A 23,074-nucleotide genomic window follows, 5' to 3' on the forward strand; every position below is an offset into this window, starting at 1 on the left:
TCGTCCCCAACCATGTCGCCTGCCACATCCCTTCTCCAGTAACTGTTGAAAGTTGCTCTTACTTGTCTTAAGCAATTATTATTTTTAATCTTCTTTCCGCATAACATTATTACAAATATGACTTTCTAATCAATAGAATTGTGAAATGTGATGTTTCGCTCAGATTATTATTTTGGGGATTGGAATTATTTAGTTTGTATCTTTTATATTGTCGGGCATGGTTAATGGAATAGCTAAAGGAAAAGTAACTGTTGAAAGTTGCTCTTACTTGTCTTAAGCAATTATTAATTTTAATCTTCTTTCCGTATAAAATTGTTACAAATATGACTTTCTAATCAATAGAATTGTGAAATGTGATGTTTCGCTCAGCCCATTTTCTTTGTTAGCTTTATACAATTAATGTTTTTTGATTTATAAGTATTTACATAATGATTAACCATTTCATTTATCTTGTTGATATCTTTTTGTATTGGATCATGTAAGATCCTTAAGTGAAAGGTTTTGCAATCTCAGGTAGAAACTGCTGAGTCTTACCTGGATAAAATGAAAAATGGTGGAATTCTGATTGACATCAAGGTACGTCTATATGGTACTGTAATGGCTTGCTGTTTTGAATTTACTATTGCTTTGATCAGTAGTATAAAGGATGAGAAACATAATTATGTATGTTTAGTTTCAGTTATGTGCACCACTTTTGTTTTTTGTTGTTTGGTCCTTCCATAGCATTATGTGATTTGTGAGTTTAGTTGCATGATTTTCTTTAATTTGCGACGACTGATATCTGGAAATTTATTATAAGCATGCTTTTGCTAATAATGTGGAGCAATCTTCTATTTAACTTTAAAAGGCAGATAAATAGTAATACATTTTATTTCTTATATAAATTTCAAATTTTAAATATTTTGGACCAGTAATGAGCTTTCCATTTACAGGAGCGCAAAGAAAAAATTTTACATGACTCTACTTCATTGGCTACAAGTGTTGGTGGTCATCTTATTATGCAGGACAATTTACTTGAGGAGGTACCTTTTCTTTTATTTCACAATGATTTGTATTATCTGGTGGAGAATATTAAGTTTTGGTAAATTATGATTTTAGGTTGTAAATCTTGTTGAGGCACCTGTTCCAATACTTGGTGGTTTTGATGAATCCTTCTTAGAGCTTCCCAAAGATATATTAATTACGGTAAGCTATTACAATTGCCAGAAATATTTTAGTCTGACTTGCGATTACCCTAATATGCATCTGCTATATTAATTTCTAAAAAGCCTACGGCATTGAGAATTTTTATTATTTTCTCTAATTTGTATTGTTTTACCCTGTCTACTGAAACGAAGCTTCCAATATTCAGTAATCCAGATTATGATATTCTCATGAGCTAAGAGTGATAAGTTCAACCTTATTGGATCTAGATGTAATAAAGATCATCCAATCTCTAGAGAGAACAGCCTGCTGTCCTGTTCTTTAATTTGCTGTTATCTTGTTCAACAGTAAAAATCTAGATCATCTTTTATTAGAGAATAAGAAAGAAAATATGAGAGAATAGAGAAACTAAGAAATAAGTGGGGCTGGTGGAAAAGAGAATATAGATGAGTTATTCTGTCACATATCTGACTGGACAATTCTAAATTATTAAATCAGGGCAACAACTGAACAAGGGTGTATGATGGCAAAAGTGCCCCTGTACTAAAGTAATAACAGAAGTACACCTTATTTCAGAAGTACAGCTGATAACATAAGAAACTCGGGAATCTCCTATATTTGGATTTTTGACACTTGTATTTACTATGATCTTGCAGCATGACTCTTTGGTTTTGTATCATGTATATTTGATCAGATTCTCTGACATTCAGCATCATCTGATTGCTGGAGCTTTTTCAACTGCATGACTCTTTGGTTATGTGTCATGTATATTTGATCAGATTCTCTGACATTCAGCATCATCTGATTGCTGGAGCTTTTTCAACTTACTGCAGTTGGGAAATTTCATTTTCTGCATTATCACTTCTGCAGCATTCATGCTTTTTCCATGCTTGGTTTTTGGTTTTCTGATACTTGCGGCATTCACGGGTGTTAAAGAAAACGATGATGGGTGGGATGGAAACAAAATTGAAATTGAAAAAATGTTATCCATGATGGCATGACTGACAAGCATATCTCTTACATTTGTGGTTAGTAGCATTAATATTCACTTGTTTCTGATTTTTTTCTCCAGAATTAATTACTTTTGACAGCAGATATTTTTGAGCTTCAAAGAGGTGACCCAGAATATCAGCTTCTTCTTTGTTTCTATGTCCCTTATAAGTTGGAAGTTATTTAATCTTATTTTAGGAAATTCATGAAGAAAAATCTAAGAATTAAGATTTTAGACTCAAATCCACACCAACTGCACTGCTGCTTTATTAGGTACTTGTAGAGTTGATCATGCTGTTAAGTTCAGTAGAAAAGGGAAGGTTGAACTGAAGATGCAAATCTCAAGCGTTATGCTGTCATATTATACCATTGAGACAAAATGGACTTTTCATCAGAATTATGTGATTTCTTTTGTTATATGGTCTGAAGATTTGCAAATAAGTAGGCATGAGAGCACAAGAGGAGCATCATGAAGATGAGGAATACTGAGGATGTAGGGAAATTGTGTACTTTTGAATTGAGAAGTGAGAACACATGTTGGCTGTGTGATAACCATAATGGTTCGGCCTAAATTGAAAGTTAAACACCCTATAACTTATTTTTAACTTGATTCCACATTAGGTTAAGAGCCAAAGGGTGATGCATAGGCTAATCCTATGCAAATAGTGCTACATGTTAGTTTTATATGATTAATGGTATATTGAATTTTTCCTACATATTTAGTTAAACATTTATCAATGGTGAGCTTTGGCACAATGGTAAGGTAGCTCCATATGACCTGGGTGTCACGGGTTCGAAACGTCGAAACAACCTCTCTGCATGCAAGGCAAAGCTGCATACACCTTACCTTCCCCAAACCCCATAGTGGTAAGACCCTTGTGCTCTGGGACGCCCTTTTATATTTAGTTATATGTTCATAGCCCTATACTTGTCTCACAATTTTATCTATGCTGATAAAAGGTCCAAGGGAGGTCTATGTTTGTACTCTATGGCATCGTATCGACTAGTCGTATCGGTAAGGTTACCACCCAAGTCATGATTAGAAGAAAATGATCCAATCTTCTATTGTGTCTGGCAAAAGATTGTTCCATGTGTTATTCTTTTTTAGAAAAAAAAGGGTGACCCACCCATATTATCATTATTTAAGTTCAAAATTTTGAGGATGCGCCGCCCAGGAATCAGGCCCAGAATCTCTAGTTGCTAAGGGGAGGGGTGTGACTACCAGTATTGCTTGGTGATGAACACAGGAGTTAGTTTCAATACATGGCCAAGTGTCTAACTTAGCAAGAGGAGAAAAAAGAGAGATGGGGATATAAAGAGTATATACATACATATTATGAAGTATCGTGAGAGTTGGTCTTAGTGCAACGATAAGGTTGCTCCATTGTAACCTAGGTGTCTTAGGTTTGAAACACAAACAACCTCTCCATATGCAAGGTTAAGGCTACATGCCTCTGACCTGCCCCAGCCTTTGTCGTAGCGGGAGCCTCGTGTATAAGGATAATTTTTTTATATATAAGTATTGTACAAAAGAAAACATTAAAAGATATTATTTGTTAAGTTTTTTCAGTATGCATGTTTCTTATCCAAATTTCCAAGTTAGCTTAAGGATTTTAGGAAAATGAGAATTTGTAAAATTACTTTAGTATGAATATTCTTAGTCAATCTCTTAAAAGAATAAAACCTCCCTTAAACATTATTATAATGGGTCAAAACAATGGCTAGAAACAAGACTCGCAATCTCACGAGTAACGTATCGGTACCATATCAATTCAGTATGGCACGATACACCTCTGTACCGAAATAGCTCTCTGACCCATTTTCTTGATTTTTATCTCAGTTTGTCTCGGTATGGACTGGTACACACTTCGGTACGCCTAGGTATGGACCGGTATGCACTTCGGTACAAGTCGATATGCCTCATACAGAGGTAGGATGGAGCTTGTACCGACTTAAAGGCATATTTCGTACCGGTTTTCTTCCATTATGGTACGGTATGGGGCTGTACGACAGACCTTGGCTAGAAGAGTTAACTCTATCAATTTCTAAAAATTGAATAAATTTAATGGGTACTCAAGTGTTCAATGCATATCCAACTCGAATATGTATCCGACATTACGGATGGTGATGGGTCGGTTAGGCCATTACCCATACCCACCCCACTCGTCTCAGAGCGGAGCAGGGCGGGTTGAGTTAGACAAGGCAGGATGGACGGATCGGATCGGATTAGAGAAAGCTGCAAAAATCAATTTCTTTTGCATACAAATCAAACAAATAAAAAAGAATATAAAATTAAATCTTAGTACTTTATGTAATATTAAACAAAATAAGAAGCGAAGACCTAGAATATAACAAGCCAAATGCTCAACAATAATAGAAACATAACAAACAAAAATATTGTCCTTTAAAAAAGTCCAATGTCTCTTATACTAAGAAAAGCAATCAACTAAAAAAAAATAATAACTAAGCATTATAGCATGTAACCTTTCACATGTTTTATCTTTCTCATGAATGGAGCGACTAGGACAAAGGGTGGGGAGGGGATTTGTAAAGAGTTATATATATCCAGATTGAGCTCGGAGCAGATTTTATTATTCCCCACACCCACCCTGGATCCATTTCTAGTCGAGTAAAACCTGCCCCATTAAAGGTTGGGTCGGGTTTGGTACCTGATGTGGCAAAGTAAATTGTCACCCAATTGACATGGTAGGAGGTTGATGATAGTATTCAGGTAACAGCAGTGACCACTAGGGTAAGCCCCAATTCATAATTGTTCCATGTATTGTCGTTTTTGCTATTTAGCTCGACTATGCATTCAAGAGTGATAGTTTGCTATGTTCTAGGAATACATCTTTGTACAGGCCATTGCTTACAATCACAATTATGTACTTTTTCACCTTTTCTTAGCTGACCTCAAGTACTTAGCCCAAGTTGTGAAAGTAGCAAAATTGTTGTCATGACCATCATTTTTATTTACTGAAGCATGTTTATTAAATGAAAAATGGAAAAAATGAACTTAAATTTTAGGACAACAGCATAACACATAGTTTGTTTTTGGAGGTTCAATTTCTACATTTTTTTGAATTGATACTCATACTTCCTTATATGATCACTTATATCTATCCACTCAATAAAGATAAAGAAAAAATAATGATTTTACTATTGAATCATTGTACTAGGCTTATTATATAATCATTTCTGATTTTTTTTAAATGTTATTCTTGAGTTTCACATACAATCCATTCTAATGTTATGTTCATTCTAGTAGAACTGTATAGTATCTATAATCTATGTGTGTATTGACAGCATTTAACAATTGGGAGGTGCAGATATACAAAACTATTTTCCTTTTCATGATTTATGTGTATATATTTGGGATGCCTTTCATGCTTACAACCAACTTCGATGTCATGTGCATAGTGATTTACTGTTAGGTAATTGGACATTAACTAACAATCATTGTTTCTACTGATGTTGTTATTGGTCAAACTTTCACTGATAAATGGCCCTTTCTTGGATTTGACATGTTGCCTAAACTACAATTTAAAGAATATTGGAGAACAATATATATGACAGATGTGATTCTTTCTGACAATAATTGTTCACTTTATTTACAGGTTATGCAAAAACACCAGAAATATTTTCCCTTAACAAACATATCCACCGGAAGGCTGCTGCCATTCTTTGTCACCGTGAGAATGCTTTGGATTTCTGCACACTTGGAGAACTAAATTATCACTATGCTCTGCCTTTAATTTTTCTTCATTTGGTCATTTTGTGTGCCAATATTTTATTGTTGGTGGTTCGCTTTTAGGTTGCAAATGGCGTAATTAGCGAAGCAGCAGTCCAGAAGGGGAATGAAGCTGTACTGAGGTCAGCTATGGATTCTGTTTATAAATCAGAGAGAAAATAATTAATTCTTTGATGCAAAGTTTGAAACTTTTTGAAAATGTGATATAAAACTGAGCCAGAATAAATTTAGAGTTCAGCTGCAGTCCAGAGTAAATTGCAGCTGCAGCTGACCCCCCACGTTATTGTTATATCTGCAAAGTAGTCTTTAGCAAACTCTCCTTATGCTATGACATTTTTATAAGCCAACTATCAAGCTTATAAATCTATTATAAGAAATTTGTTGTTTGCTGTTGCTTGTCAGGGCCCGATATGAAGATGCAAAATTTTTCTATAAAATGGACACCCAAAAGAAATTTTCTGAATTTAGAGTCCATCTTAACGGGATTCTCTTTCATGTAAGTTATGGCATATCCTGGAACTTTTTTTTTCTCCTTTTGGTAAGGGGCAGAACTATTAATTGAACTAATAATTATGTTTGATTTTGTCTTTTGATTTGCTCATCATGATATATAATCAGGAAAAGCTTGGAACAATGCTGGATAAGATGTCTCGTGTCCAACAGATTGTTGGTAAATTATCCCTTGCTCTTGGCATTGATGAAAGTAATCTCCCAGTCATTGAAGATGCTGCAGCTTTGGCCATGTCAGATCTTGCTACATCTATTGTCACAGAGTTTACTTCCCTATCTGGAATAATGGCACGCCACTATGCTTTAAGGGATGGTTATTCAGAGCAGGTATGCGAACAACTTTCAAATGTGTATAAAAAAAAAAATTGCTTGCTTATGATTAAAATGCTATACATAAGGTATGAACTTTGGAGGCAGACTATTCTGCTGTAATAGAAAAGGGTTAGACTACTCTGTTGTACAGAAAAAGAGTTGAGGCTCATGAACAGATGCTGACTAAGAATGGGCTGCTCCTCAAGTTGGCTGTATAAGGTCGATGTGGTGCTACATGAATAAGTATGCCTATGGACAAGGGGACAAATGGAAGTAGCTCTTGTGGTTTTATTCATAGACAACCAGACACTGCAAAGGACAATTAAACCCACTCCTGATGTGAACTGGTTGTTTATCTATGATCAATAACAGGCATTTCAACTGCAAAGCAATACTATTGCATAACTAACTCTTAGCTACATACAAGTATAAAAACGCCCTGTCAGGATGATGTAGATGAATGAGTATGTATGGCACCCTGCAACAGCACAAAATAATGGAAACAATCAATATTTTGGTCGTTGGAGATCAAACAGATTTTTGGTCCCAATCAAGTTATGAAGCATAGGCTTGGACTTAAAATCTAGTCAGTGACAAGCTCTACCTCTAGATTATCCTTTGAAGTCTTATTCAAATAACATGAGACTTTATCCAACTACGAAACCAAAACCAAAATGATTTCAGTTTTGGCCGGGACTTGATCTGAAACTGTCATCATTTTTTGTGATAGAGGATTAAACCATATATAAGTTGCTTATTCTAATTATCTGCATTTCTTTGTTTCTTCAAATGTTTTCTCAAAAACTTTGCGAGTTCCGAGAACATGTCGAAGCACTGTTGATATTGGATATCTAAATCCAGTGAAGTAGATGGGTTTTGGGTATCCTAGAGCTCAAACTTCCACACATGTTTATGGTGTCACATTACATTGCAGTAATGCAAACATTGCAATAATGCAATGCAATTTAGACATAAGCTCTTTAACATTTTATTCTCAAAGCAAAAGATATTGCAAGTCTATCAAACAATGCATCTAAAGTTCATAAACAACATCAAATCTAGTGAAGTTCTTAGGTTTGCCCTAGAGCTTCCTACATGTTCATGCCTTCATGGTGTCATGTTACATTGCAATGATATACTGCACTTTAAACAACTTTTTAACATTTTATTTGGGAAAAAAATCGTCGCAAGACTATTCAAAGATTCAAAACAATACATTTAAAATTCATAATCAATATAATTTATTTTTTGAAATGATGTCTAATTCATATTGTTGACTGATCTCATTTTCTTCATATTTTACTTAATTTTGATTTTCATTTCGCAAATCTCTTTAAAGTATTTAATTGAAACTGCCATAACTAGATGGAAACCAATAAAATTGTTGAAAAAATGCCGAAATTCAAACTCTTTTGGTCCTGCTGAAGCTGAAACTGACTATGGACCTGTCTTTAAACTAGCAAATTCCTTTAGGGAATTATTCTTGATTATCATCAAACTGTTAGTTATTGTGAAACTGGATGAGAACTGAACGCTAACTTTTAGTATCCAATCTTAATACAGACAGCTTTGACCACTGCAGTGACATCATTTTGTTTAAGTATTAATTGATCAATTATCACTTGTAAATGTCTGTAAACAATCTGTTTTGAGTTATGTGACCATCATTTCTATGTTTGTTTTCTTCCTTTCTCAAGTATGAGTTCTACCTCCATTAAATGCAGCAGGTTATTATCAGCAGTCACTTGGGCCTGACTTACTTTTGTTGTTGAAGATTGCAGATGCCCTATTTGAGATCACACTCCCAAGGTTTTCTGGAGATGTTCTTCCAAAATCTGATGCTGGAATAGTTTTGGCCATAGCTGATCGGTATTGTATTTTCAAGCATAATAATTTTGATCTTCCATTATACAGATTTCTAGGCAAGGTTCGCCGTACCGGTACCGAACCCCGTACCGGTGCCGCACTAGCATAAGCGTACCGAATGTCGGTACGGTACGGTACGCGGTACGTCAGGCGTACCGACACTGGCGTACCGATACCGGTATCCATCGGTACGGGTACGGTACGCCCGGTACCGACCTGTACCGATCGGTACAGCATACCATGTTTCTAGGTATCCCAAATTAGGTTTTGGCAGCATTCTCTTTTCCATCCTTTTTTGTTTGTTCTGTTAGCCTCATCAGAACTCTGACCTGATGCTGAAATCTCAATTGTATGCTAATTTTGCAACTTGTTCTTGTATGGCAGTAGTCAGGTTACTAATATACTAGATTCTATATGCTGTTATTTCTTTTTATAACCCAGAAAAAGCTTTATCAATCCCTTATAGGTTACCTCTATGGAAAGATATGGTCTTTCAAACTTGCAATTTGAAAGCAAATATTCTACATGATCCACTTCTTCAAAGAAACACAAATGCATATTCAATTAAAGCTCAAAAGACTTCTCCAAAGTGATGAATTCCATCTAATTTTTTTTTCTACAAATATGATCATGGAATGGGTATATGTTTTAAACTTCTCTTTTGTTCAAGCTTAGACTGAGTTTGAATCAACTTTGATTCAAGGTTGATTTGAACATGGCCTGATTTAAGGGATATCAAGCTGATTACAATAAACCTATCTTTGTCCACGGTCTATATTAAACTTGATTAAGTTCGTTCAAAAGGAAAGCAGGCCAAGTTTAGTCCTATTTTTCAAGCTTAAAATCAATTTCTAGTCAAGCTCTTTCAAGCTTAGTTTATTAGGTACAAATATGGAAATTGTCTAATGCAGAAGGCTTATGCATAAGCAACTAGAAGCTACTCGCATACCATGACAACAAAGAAAAAGACTATGGGTGCATATGGTTTGCTAGACGTAGAGGTGCAGCCGAACCAAACGAATGAAACAACAGCAGCAATATACTTTCTGATTGATAGATTGGTTTAAAAGGCTGTTAGGGCTGAGAAGCTAAACTTACGGAAGGACAACATTCGAAGGATGCAAGTATGAAATAAAAAAGCATAATCTAAAGTGGAGGTGGAATTGATCAAGAACACAATGGAAATTAGAATCCACAGAAATCATGGATCATATGCAAGATGATGAATTGAAAATTCCTGGGAGTTTCATTCAACATTTCCTCAAAAAATGGCCTTTATCATTCAGAAGTCATTGTTGATCCATCCTCAAAGGTATAGGGCCCCAGTCAAGTCAGACTTATCCTTGATTGTCATTAATATATAGGTCTATGATCAGACAGCGGCTGATAGATTCATTCTCAGTTTAAATAAGTCCTTCCCGGTCCTTGTCCTATTGTCGTTCAGACCAGGTAAAATCTTTCATTTTTCATTAAAATAAGATTTAGACTGAGCAATTCTCTGAATGTAGACATGAGACGTTAGTTACACCCTCGAAAATTAAGCTCACTTGGTCCACTTTTAGGTCACACTTCCACTCCTCCACCGCCATGCTTTATGCCACTTTGAACAATAAACAATATGAAACTTATCTTTTCTCCTATTGATCTCATTTTCACTCTTATTTCTGTTTTTGTGCCTTGCTTTAAAGGGATAAGAGGGGAACCAACATGGCAGGTTCCTAGCCTAGACAGTAGTCAGTGAAAAAGAAAGGTGCAAATGTGCAGAAAGGTACAAATGTGCTCTGTTAACAGCCACAAGAAATTGTGTCAAATGTTCTTGAGCAATTTTCTGGAGATCATTCAGACTCACAATGTGTTGATATAAATCTTCATGTTACTTTAGGAATCTGGCAACTTGATTGCTGGATTGTGACGTCAATTTAGCAGTATACATCGATTAGTTGATGGCAATTTGGATTATCAATTTTTTGATGGGCATATTTCCTCAAGTTATCACTGAAGTCTTATGAAAGTCTTGAGTTGCAATGGCTCATTTATGGTACCATGTAACTTGACTAGCTAAAAACTGGCAGAATTGACTTGGTGTACAATCAAATAGTTAATTATGAGAACACACTTAGTGAGCATTTCTTCACTGTAAGAAGACATGCATATATACAATCATTATCCAAATTGTATAGAGAATAATTTAACTTGTACAGAGAATAGTTAATACGTTAATAGACAACTTAATAAACATGAAAATAAGCACATTTTTTTTTATTTTTGTGGGGACAATGTTATAGTAGACGTAAAGACAGGCCAATTTCTAAAAATCTGTGACAGTCTCATTTTGTTTTTCTAGTTTCTGTGGTGCTTTTGACTTAATTTTTCCTATTTACTTTTTGTTATGGCTTTCTAATAGTTCATTATCAAAGCGCCCTCAAAATGCAGCTGGAACTATTTTTACTTGGATTTGGTCTTCTAGATTTTGTCCTTTATATGTTCCTGTTATCCATGCTCAAGCTTAATATCTGAGATTCTGATCTTTCATGTCAAACTGTACCATTGTTTATCTGTTAGTGTTCCTAGTGTTTTTTATAATCTTATAGTGATAATTTTGTGCATCAAACAGGCTGGATAGTCTTGTCGGTTTATTTGGTGCAGGCTGTCAACCAAGTTCCACAAATGATCCTTTTGGTCTGAGAAGAATCTCCTATGGCCTTGTAAGTGAAAAAGGGGGTGGGGTGGAAAACTAAATAGCTTTTTCTTGTTGTTCTCATCAAATTGATTTGATTATCTCTTAATTTCAGGTCCAGATACTAGTGGAAAATAAAAAGAACTTGGACCTAAGAAATGCTTTGAGTCTAGTGGCAGATGTGCAACCTATAAAGATTGATACCAATATTACAAATGATGTGAGTGGATGTAGTCGTAATTTTGGTTTTATTAAAATTAATTTTGTTGCATCTTTGTAATTGAAACTTTTTCATCAGGCACTACAATTTGTCACACGGAGATTAGAACAACTTTTGGTAAGTATCGCAATAAAGATTATTTTTCCATCTAAGATGCTTGCTTTTGCTTTTGGTCCTTTTGCTAGCCATGAGCCTTCTTTTTGTCTATTTGATGTTTATGCTTATCGGAACTAATAGTTTTTATTTTTCCCCATTTTGTTATGAATTATTGTTTCATCCTTTTCTTTAAGAAGATTGTGTTTATTTCATGGATTTAAGTGATGGCTGGCATGGTGCATCGTGCTGTGCCATTGCCTCACTGACACATGCACTGGTATAGCACCATCTGCATGTTGTTTTGCCAGCGCATGCAAGCACTAGGATGGCTTAGCATGCCAAAGGACTTATCATGCCAATGACAAGCCAGCACATGATTGACATGCAATACACATCAATCCTTGATTATTTTGTTTTATAGTAAGTTTAGCATGATTAGTGGCACTAGAATTTGTCCATCACATTGTATTATATGTCCATGCTTTGTTTGATTGATGTAAGAAAACCCTGAAAGCAGCATCTCCTATACCTCTTTTTCTTTTTCTTGGATGTTACTTTTATAGAGTATATTGGCAGTTTTTTGTCCCCTAAGGATTTTGGGATCTGGATCTGTATTTGGAGACAATCACTATAAGAACTAAGGCCCCATTTGGGGGAGCTTGTGGAAGGCCAAAAAGCACTTTCTGGCCTTCCAAAAGCATTTTTGGGTGAAAAAGGGTGTTTGGTAAAAATTTCAAAAAGCTGTTTTAGCTTTTCCAGAAAGCTGTTTTTAGCTTTCTGGGAGAAGTTTCATTTTAGAGCTTTCCGAAAAAGCTGTTTTGAGCTTTGTCGGAAGGCTGTTTTTTTTTTACCAAAATACCCATAATAAAATATAACAATTACATACTTTGTCCCTTTATCAACCTGAAAATCTGCTGGAGCCCTAACAAAGAACCCTAGCCGTGGATCAAACTCCCTTCCGTGCAAGAAAATGTATTCTTGTTTCCTATTATTGTATTATACTATAAATATAATATTATATTACATTATATCATAATACATTAGTATGTTATGTTAAATAATTTAATATTCTATTATATTATGAAAACTTAATGTACGCTAATAACTATAATATTTATATCTTTATTATTGTATTATACTATAAATATAATATTATATTACAATATATCATAATACATTGATATATTATGTTAAATAATTTAATATTATATTAAATTATTATGCTATAGTATACAATGTTATATTACTATATTATAATAATATTATATTACATTACAGTAATATTATACTATATCATATATTTATGTACTAATATATGTTATATTTTATTATGCTCTTTATGGTAATTTTATCATACAAAAGTACTTCTCAGTTTATTTACCAAACACATGATAAAGTGGCATAGCACTTTAGAAATATAGTTACCAAACAGTAAATAGCTTTTTATAAAAGCTCTACTTTCAAAAGCTCTACTGCCAATAACTCTCCCAAACAGGGCCTAAGAAATGTTATGTCCAAACCAAATACGAATACAATGCAAAATTTGGAGTCAATGTGATCTGGATTTGGTTTAAAAATGGTTTACTTTTTATTTGTCTTATATACTGAAAATGGTTTACTTTTTATTTCTGTCTTATATACTGAAAATTTGTAGTATTATAAATGATAATTATAAGTTTTATCGCATTATCATTTATCACAATTTAATTCCACCAAGGTTAGATCTAAAACCATTGAGGTCGTAAGCCAATTTTGAGGATCTATATCAGAACCAATAGTTTGTTTCTATAGCTGAGATTTCTGTTTGTGGAAGAAACATATGTTTACTATTTCATATAGTTGAGATTTTAACCACAATATTGAAGGAGAAAAGAAAGAATAACAACAAAATCCATTGTGAGGCACTATAACTTGGATATTCTACAACTTGATGATTTGCATATTATTAGGAAGTTCCCAAGGCAATTAGTGGCTGTTTTTCCTACTGTTTGAGTTTGTTGTTCCGTTCTTCTTCCTTCCTGAGTTCAGGGTTTAACTTTGTTTACTGAATTTGATCTGACTCTCATATTATGAATTCAAATATCCCCTGCAACATTCTGATCTCTACTGTGTGGATGTTATGCTCATGTTGTGTCAAGCCAATTGAAGAAAAAAGGTATTCTGTTGTAGAGGATACAGGTGCTGCCATACTACAGAAGATTATATATCATATCTTAAAAACAACAATCCAGTTAATTGTGCATATCTCATTTATAGTATTTCCATTGGACCTATGTCATAATATTTTGCATTGGTTCCAATTGATGTGTGCTTGATTAACAAGCTAGATGTGAAGTGATATTGCTGCTTCCAGACTTACAGTAACTTGTTTTCTTGTTGCATTAGATCAGTGTAGTTGTCCTCTTGAATGTTGACTTGATTTTCCTTGAGATATTTTTCTTTCCTATGATTTATGATCAAAGTCATATGTTATGTACTGTTTGTTCGGAATAGGTTAATGAAACGGCCTATATTTTATGTGCTGCTAATTTTTTAATTTTTAATGAGTGACTTCTCTTTTAAAGTTTCACTAAGATCACTGTTCATTTAACCAATGAAGAACAAAGCATGCATTTCATTATCCGAAGCCAGGTTATAGAGTAATTAATAATCATCATTCTTCATGCTTAGTCATTGTTAGCAGATGAGTTGTTGTTAACTAATCTTTTTGAATTTAGTTATCAAAAATTTTAATTTACTACACATTTTGAAGCAACTTTCACATTAACCTAATAAGTAGCACCCTTATTGGAGATGAATAACAACCACGTTATCCTATTTAAAATGCTATTGAACTCATTTTTCAGGAACAATCCAGGTGAGTATATATATACTATTATAATGACAGGAGGTTTGTAGCTGGACTTAGAGTGTGATTAGACTCCTTCCTGTAGTTGCAGTCTACAAGAAGCCTGCACATTAATTATAGTAGAGAAAAAAAGAAAAAAAACTCTGTAGATGGAGCCGATGTGGGAAAAATGTGGAGACATGGTGCCCCTGCCTCTTAAATATGCTATATAAAAGGAAAAATATTTTCCCATGTATTGCTCATCTGCTGTTAGTCCAATTTTCTGTCCTAGAAATTTTGAATTTTTTAAACCTCTTAACAGACTTAATCTTGAACAAAATTGAGCTCTTAAAATAAAATAATCTCTATGCATGTTGGAACTCCATGACCCATTGAAACCACACTCAAAGGAAAACTCCAGCAAAGTCCCTATCTCTTTCTTTCTCTCTCTTTTAAGTATGGCAGTTTTTCCTTCTCGCAGCAAAATCTCCAACAAATCCCGTCTTCTCTTAAACTCTCTCTCTCTCTCTCTCTCTCTCTGCATCTCCTCCCTCCCTGCCTTTTTTTTTTTGATAAGCATGTTCATAGCATGTGCAAAATGCTAGTGTGCATGTATATATACATGCTGATTTTGTTTTGGAATTATTTTTGGTGATTATGTTTTATCTCAGGTGGATAAGGGCATAAGTGCTGAAATAGTCCGTTCGATACTTTCAGAACGTGCAAATTGGCCTTGTCTGGCAGCACAATCGGCAGTGGAAGTAAGTGACTTTTGGTCATTTTGATATTTTAAGTTTCTTTTGTATCAATTTGTGGGGTTACTCATGCATATTCAAGAAGCAAGTATTCATTTTAATTGTAGCTGGATCATCAAATGTATCAATATCTACATTTTTTATTCTCAAGTTAGTTATGACACGTTTTAAGCTTAATTTCAACTTCCTAGGACTGTTTTTTAAACTGCAGTTTTCCATCTACTCCTTTAAAGGATCATTTAAAGGACCCTCCTTCATCATTAGTCTAGATTTTGTTTTTTCAAATTTTCATCATTTACATATAAGGTTATCCAAGACCTGCTCTACTCTTTTTTTTCCTTCAAACCCTTCTAGCTAAGCTATGCTCTTTTGCTATTGTTATTTGTGATGGATTCGTGAAAATATATTTCTCCAGTTTAGTAGGACCAAAGTTCACCGAGCCGGTACCATGACTCGTACCGATCGGCTACTAGTACGGCACGATATGGGTCTGTACTATGTCATGACGGAGTGTACCAAAACAATGAGAGGGAAAAGGAGAGGGAGGGAGATAAAGAGGGGGGAGGGAGAGGGAGAGATGAGGGCTTCAATAAGGATGAGGGTTTCGACATGGATGACTGACAAGGGCTTTGACAACGACATGGAGAGGGAGAGAGGGAGAAGGCGAGGAAGGGAAGACAAGAGAGGGAGGGAGGGATTATAACCCTATCCCTAGTGGAGCGAGAGAGAGAGAGAGAGAACAGAGAGGGAGACTTACTGGCGATGGCCGGTGTCGAAGAGGGGGATATTAAGCAGCATCTGGCATTGTTGATACTATTGAAGGCAGCATCCAAGAAGTAATGAGAGATAGAGAGCCTCAAAGGCTCTCGAACCATCAAGTGGGTGAGGTGGGAGGGATTTTATATATGAACCTACTTGAGCGGCTGAACCATCCCAAGCTAGCATTGGTACAATCCGATATGGGTCGAATCGTCTAGTTTAGGTCGGTTTGGTGATCACTGAGTAGAACCATAAAAAATATCATTGTCTATTGATTTATGTTACATTTTCAAAATAACTGCTACAACAGACTCACTTAATCTCAATTTTCGAAATTTTCTTTCCAAACTAAAAGATTTCATGCATCAAGGTACGTCGTACCGGCCGGAACCGGGTGGTACGGGGCATACCATACCGTACCGGTTTGGTGTTAGTATCCGGTTCAGGTGGCGCATCGACACTCAGTACGCCAAAAACTTCATACCATACCAACCGACACTGTGCTACTTCGACACTGGTTTGGGGTCTGGTACCGAACGGCAAACCTTTCATGCATTCTTTCACAAGGTATAATCCTCCTTGAAGTTCTCTTTAGATCTTCCCACATGGATGGAATAGATACAGGTTCAAGAGCTGGGAAGCGATGGTACCAAAAGTATGCAGTAAGCAAAAATACATATAAAGTCTTTTTGATTGCTCAAGATAATAGTAATACTCGTAGCGTACTGGCATTCTGAGGTGTAGTGTTCTGCTTACTTCAACCTAAAGATTCAATACTTAGCATACAAGTTTGGAGTGCTCACTACTGGTTGCTTTAGTCCAAATTTTAATATTTAAACTTTCAACTATTATGGGTGCCAAATAAGCTTGATAAAAAGTTCTTCTGACATTTAAATAGTGATATAGTCATCAAAATGGTTAAAATGGACTGCTTAATATGTAAGCGTATTGGAAAATTATATATTTTGTTAGAAATAAGCCTTGTATGAAATTGTGACTATAAATTTAATATTATTAAAAGAATAGTTTCATGATTCAGAAGCTGTATACGCATGCATGTGGGGTAACAGTATTATGAAAATTAGAAGTAAAAGGAGAACAAAAAAATATGAGCCTGTATGGGGACAAAAAGTAAGATGACAGTGATGATTAGAAGTCGTAAAGAATATAGTTATTGATGAACCACCAAGACAAAAGATTACATATTAAAACATAAACAAAAACACTGAAGAAATTGAAAATTAGAGGAAGGAGGTAAAGAGTATGTATGATTTAGCCAAATACTTGATTTGAGAAAAGGGATTAGGGGACTTTCTTATAGATATAAGGCTGCTGGAAAAGGTTACTGGAAAGGATGTTTCCTCTCTTTTATGCATATTTATGTGTTTACATGCAAAAGATCAAGCTTGTGCAATGCATGTAATGTAAATGAACCAAAAAATTGCAATGCAGTCATTACATCGTTAGTTTTTCTCTTTTTCTATTTTTTGGGTATTCTGAGTACTGGATTTATAAAACATAAACAGCTGAATGTAGTAAGCTTTCATCAATTTTCCTGTCTCAGAATTTAAATGTTTGACTGGTATAAACATCTCCTATATGTAACAGCAGATATCTAAATGACTTTGCTGACTAAACATTCACTTAATGTTTTAAAAGGCACTTCTTAAGTGATTAGGCACCACATGTCAATCAAGCTACCGTTGTTACAGTGGTCTAGTAGTATATAGCTCAAATCATCAATATGAATGCTTCCTAAATGTTATCAATTTAAGGTTTTATTTTGAAGTAATGAATATTAGCGATGGTTCGCCGTACCGGCCCGAATCGGATTGTTCGGGGTGTACCGTACCATACCGGTTCGGTACCATACCCTACCGGGTTTGATTGGGGTGGCATATCAACATTCGATACGCCGAAAAATTTTTGTACCTTACTGTACTGATACAGTGCTAGTGTGGCACAAGTATGGGGACCAGTACCGAGACGGCGGACCTTGATATCAGCTCACTATCATATATTCTCGATGCAGATGGAAGCCTTGTCTAGAGGTGATATTTTTCCAAAAGTAATTGAAGCATATTCACGGCCAACAAGAATTATTCGTGGGAAGGACATCAATGCTGATTTGGAGGTAATCATGTATCATGTAATTTTTACAGCATATTCTAGATTTATTTGGGTCCTTCAATTACATTAATCTACAAACCTATTTGCTTGTTAATAAATATCTTGATTCCAAAGCAGAAATTGATGAGATATAGATGAACAATGCTTTTCAAGCTTAACACCTGCCTCAGTTTCACCTGCGGGCCGAACCATGCATGCGAAGAAATAAATGAGTCAAGGCAAAGGTCGCGTTATGGATCAACCATAAAGAGTTGGCACCGATATTACAATGTTAATCACCTCTATAGCATGACCTATCATCATGTTATGAATAGTAGGATACAATACAGCAAAGACGAAATAAAGAAGTTTCCTTTCATGAAGTGATCTTATCTCTTAATTAAGCCATGTTCGTATGAATTATTAAGCAAATTACATGCTTAACAGTCACGTAGGTCATCATGATGGATTCCCCACTTTCTTACTCAGCCTTTATGTCAAGATGCAATAATGTGTTGAAAATAAATGGATTTTTTTTGTTATAAACTATAGAGAAATTGTCATATGAAGCTGTCCAATATATCGCTCATGATCAGAAATCCTTCTAAAAGGAGCAGTTAATGCAAGAACACTACTGATGCTTAGTGAAATAATATTAGAGTACTTCTTAATGTTTTGACAAAAAGAAATTATTAATGATAATGCTTTAGAATGGCCTTCAATCTTCTTGTCATGAAATTATGAAAATGCAACTGGTTTCTGGGAGAAAACAGAAGGCATGTTTAAAATGCAGTATCTGCAGAGTGAACAGGTAAGCTAGACTAATTGATTTACCATCGCTTTCAAGAACTAAAGAAAGTTTTAAGAGAATAATTGTTTCTTTAAACATAAGATGATCAATCCATATTCATGTGATGCAAGTTCATGTATGCAAGCTTCATGTATTCAAGTTTCAAACTATCCTTATCTAAAATCATTTTTTTTTTACTTTGTTATATTTCAAGTTCTTGCTTGCTTACTACGTATAATTTGTTATTTACTAATCTTTATAGCCTTCTTGTTTCTTGCAATAAAACTGCATAAGTAAGACTTCATTCTTTTACTATCTTGTGGCTTGGAGTTTGTAGTATTGTGCTGCTGATAAGATAAAATAAGAAAAAAATAATTTTATGCATTTTTGTGGCAATGTTGGTTTGGATACCAATGGGGGTGTATGAGAATCCTGATCAGTGAAGAAAATCATTTTTTAATCTAGTTAACAAGCTGCAGAGTTCTTTAAAAAAAAAGAAAAGAAGAAAATAATCTAAGTCCACTCCAGTAACCTCAAGTGAAATTGTTGAATAGGTAAGTGAGGCTGCATTTGAGAAAAACGAAGAACGAGCATTATGGAGTGCTTACTTGGCAGTAGCAGCTAAAATCCATCCTGGTACCTGCAATTCCCTTTGTAATTTGAATTATCTTGAAACCATTTTGATATTATTTCACATCACAATCTTGATTCCTATGCTGTGCTTCCTAGTGCTATGCTCATATGGCTTTTGTATCTATGTATGTCTTTCAGGTGTTGATATTGACAGTTTTGTAATGGCATCTTTACTGTTGCTACAACCACTTGAAGATTTCTTTGACAATGTTTATGTAATGGTGGTAAGCTTCCTTCTTATTGCCTTCCGAATATCCTGGTCTATTGGTAACATAATCTAGATTCAAATTTAATGGTAAAAGAAACATGCTGAGAATTCTCACATACTAGTTCACTTAAGTAGCAAAATAATTATTATATTATTATACGGACCCTTACCGGCATGTTTAGTCCTATATCAGATGTGTGTTAGCGATACCTTGGGTACCTAAGCAGGGTCAAGGACCCTAATTAATAGGCTTCTGGCTAGCCTTTTGGATGAGGTCCTATGTCGTCACAGATAGTATCAGAGCCAACCCAGCTGACACCCTATATGTCTAGGGGATATATAGCATGGGTCCTTTTGGGATTGACTATGAACTGGTTGTGGTGTTTGTTACTTGCACGAGGGCGTGTTTAGTCCCACATCGAGTGTATGTTAGAGATGTCTTGGATACTTATGCAAGCTAAGGACCCCCAATTAATAGACCTTTTGAGTACCAGGTTATTACAATTATACTTAAAAATTAAAATTAATAACTTATTGCACCATAATATTACAAGTTGATAACCCGTAAAGTATCACATGTATCAATGACCATCAACTTGATGCTTTTTGAGCATCATGAGTATCTTAAGTTTACAGCATCAGCTTTCAGATATTCTTTTTTTTTTTATATAATCATTTTGTCCCTTATTTGTTTGTATTGCATGGGTACCCTTGCGTGCACAACTCATATGATTGATTGGGATTCACATACTAAATGTATGTGATTTTCATGTGGATGAGAAGATGTGGAAGTTGTATGGTGTAAAGTTTGACAAGGAATTGAGTTTTTTCTTTTTCTTTCTATTTTTTTTTTAATTGCTATTGTTTTAAATGCCTCACATATGCAAAATGGGTTGTACATCAATATTAGTGCTTTAGAAAGCACCCCTCTAGGCATCTAGGCACCCGGCTAAGTGCATAATATTCCCAAAATACCAAAGGATGATGGTTTAAATCCCGCTAAGATGGGATACTCATTAGTTGCTATATACTTCCCCGAGAAGGAAGATTTTTGATGTAATTGGGAGTTTATGGACTTAAGTAATAGATTCTTTTTTCAGTTTTTAGATTTTTATTTGTCCATTTTATCCTTTTTCTATTTTATATTTCTCGGTCATCGTTCTAGGAATTTTTGGAGTTCTTTTTCACTCAAATTGTGGTCTGATTAGTCGATGCTTTGTTGGGATTCAATTGGCTGGTAATCAGTTGGCTAGTTAGTTAGAGTCTAGATTTAGCCAATTGTTTAGAACTATCTAATTTCCTTTTAAAAGACTCCTAGTTAGAGTAGGAAAAGGTCAGTGAGTGTATTCAAGAGGCCTTCAGCGAACTGTTTTGGGGTGGTTGAGGGAGATTGTGTTCAAAAATTAACGTTGAATGAAATGGCTGCAGGCCTCCTCCTTTCTTCTCTTTTCTTCCTACCTTCCCGCCTCCTCTCTTATTCTCTCTTAATTCCCTCTTTTTTCTATTTACTTGTCCTCTAATTTGTATTGAATTCTGCTGTTCAATAGCAGATTTCTTATTGATTTTCTTATCAAGTAAATTTATTCCCCATCTTGCAGAAGTCTCAACTGTACAGGATCCGTATAAACCAAGGTTTGCCCTCTCGGTATCAAGTCGCGTATGGTACCATCCTATTATAGTGTCGGTACATGGTTCGGTACGATACAGCTCAGCATACCAAGTGTCAGTACGATACTGGTACCAACCCGTATGGGAAACCTGGATATAAATCAATTATCAAATTGTTCTTTCTATTTTCTAGGTTATCTTGCATGTGTTCTAATAAATCCTTTGTCCATAAGAAATCAAATACTAGAGAATTCATTTCTTATAAACATTGTTACTAAAAAATTCGATACCTGAGTCCCAGTTATGTTTCTTATTAGATCATTGTCTAAAGCTAAATTTTGTACGATATTGGGGCATCCTATTAATAAGCTTATCTGGACTGATTTATCATATTGCAATATTATTGATCAATTTAGTCGGATTTCTAGAAATCTTTCTCATTATCATAGTAGATCCTCAGAAAAACAAAGTTTATATTGAATAATGTATATACTTCGACTTTTGTATGCTAGAAATTTGGCTCATAAATATAAATGTATGATATGTGCTTTTTTGCAAAGATTAGGCTAGAGATTACTAGAAGAATTAAGTTTAGCCAAATCGGACCGAGCTGCCTGGTTCGGCCCATATCGAGCCAACCCGATTAGGGACTGGTTGGTTTGCCTAATAAAATTAGGTTCGGCCTTGAACCGGTCGAAATCGGTCGCGAACCGGCCGGAACCATTCAGAAATGGCCAGTTCCATTCGAACTCGGTGCAAACCGGACAGTTTGCACCGAGTTGGCCCGGTTCCAAACCTGGCCCCCTCCCCCTTTTCTTCTTTTGTTAAAAGAAGAGATTGGGAAGGCCTCGGCTATCCCAACACTACTTTTCTGTAAAACTTACACTCTAACGGTTCTCCCTTTCTCTCAATTTGTAAAATCACACCGATTCAACGCAATTGAAAGAAGATCCAAGTTTAAATAAGGTGTTTCCTCTTTTCTATCTCATTTTCTCTATTTTTTAGCTCTAAAAAATAGCTCGAAATTTTCAAAATAAAGATCATACCAAAATTTTTGATTTGGGCTTGATGATTTTATGATATATTGTAGATCTATGGATGATCTACACGATGACATAAAAATTTTTAATTTTTAAATTATAAATAATTTTTAAAAATTAAAAATATATTTTTGGATTAAAAAATAAAAAAATATAAAATATAAAATTTATAAATAAACTGTAAAATCAGAACTGTATTTAGGGGCATGCAAGCTACTCTCCAGCAAAATTTGGTGTTCATTTATTCACGTTTTGATGCGATTATGCGCACCGTGACCTAGGCCTAAATTCCAAAAAAATTGATAAATAAGTAGCCTTTGATATATGCCCACGGGCCTAGAAAAATATATGTAGCATCTACTATTTGGTTCTACATAGATTTGAGCTGAAATTAATTTTTTAAAATATTTATATTTAAAAATTATTTTTAATTTAAAAAAATTAAAATAGATAATTAAACTAGGATCATAGAAACATAAAAAAATATAAAAATACATCAAATTAGACTTAAAATCATTGAAAAAGTCGAAAAAGATTGATTACCAATTAATTAAACTTGAAAAACTCAGAAAAAAGTTGGTACCGTACCGACCCATCCACCAACCGGTACGGGTCCCAGTACCGGTTCAACGGACCTTGAGAAGAATTCTTTATGGAAGAAGAGCAAGATGTTTCTTTGATCTTGCTCAGAATAACCACCTTTTCTTTACATGGATCACATAGAGAACGTATTTGGTATTTAGATATTATCTGTATTAATGACTTCGTGAATCATTCATA

At 34.8% G+C, this 23,074-nt stretch overlaps 1 protein-coding gene across 4 annotated transcripts in view; it reads left to right on the plus strand.

Annotated features, from left to right (window-relative positions):
• LOC103696235 (glycine--tRNA ligase, chloroplastic/mitochondrial 2) overlaps nucleotides 1-23,074 on the plus strand; it is a 56,104-nt gene that overhangs the window by 31,544 nt on the left and 1,486 nt on the right. For 2 of the 4 annotated variants that reach the window (XM_026800811.2, XM_026800812.2), the window contains 15 exons: nucleotides 514-576; nucleotides 933-1,022; nucleotides 1,099-1,185; nucleotides 5,751-5,825; nucleotides 5,948-6,006; nucleotides 6,287-6,380; nucleotides 6,503-6,721; nucleotides 8,481-8,575; nucleotides 11,187-11,277; nucleotides 11,365-11,469; nucleotides 11,548-11,586; nucleotides 15,064-15,153; nucleotides 17,873-18,040; nucleotides 19,360-19,441; nucleotides 19,577-19,662. In XM_026800811.2, the coding sequence (XP_026656612.2) occupies nucleotides 514-576; nucleotides 933-1,022; nucleotides 1,099-1,185; nucleotides 5,751-5,825; nucleotides 5,948-6,006; nucleotides 6,287-6,380; nucleotides 6,503-6,721; nucleotides 8,481-8,575; nucleotides 11,187-11,277; nucleotides 11,365-11,469; nucleotides 11,548-11,586; nucleotides 15,064-15,153; nucleotides 17,873-18,040; nucleotides 19,360-19,441; nucleotides 19,577-19,662 (1,443 nt within the window). Of the gene's footprint in view, nucleotides 1-513; nucleotides 577-932; nucleotides 1,023-1,098; nucleotides 1,186-5,750; nucleotides 5,826-5,947; nucleotides 6,007-6,286; nucleotides 6,381-6,502; nucleotides 6,722-8,480; nucleotides 8,576-11,186; nucleotides 11,278-11,364; nucleotides 11,470-11,547; nucleotides 11,587-15,063; nucleotides 15,154-16,276; nucleotides 16,474-17,872; nucleotides 18,041-19,359; nucleotides 19,442-19,576; nucleotides 19,663-23,074 lie in introns of those variants that run through there. The other 2 variants (XR_003383280.2, XM_008777783.4) reach the window with 2 other exon arrangements.

Source organism: Phoenix dactylifera, chromosome 17 (assembly GCF_009389715.1).
Source record: "Phoenix dactylifera cultivar Barhee BC4 chromosome 17, palm_55x_up_171113_PBpolish2nd_filt_p, whole genome shotgun sequence".
NCBI lineage: Eukaryota > Viridiplantae > Streptophyta > Magnoliopsida > Arecales > Arecaceae > Phoenix > Phoenix dactylifera.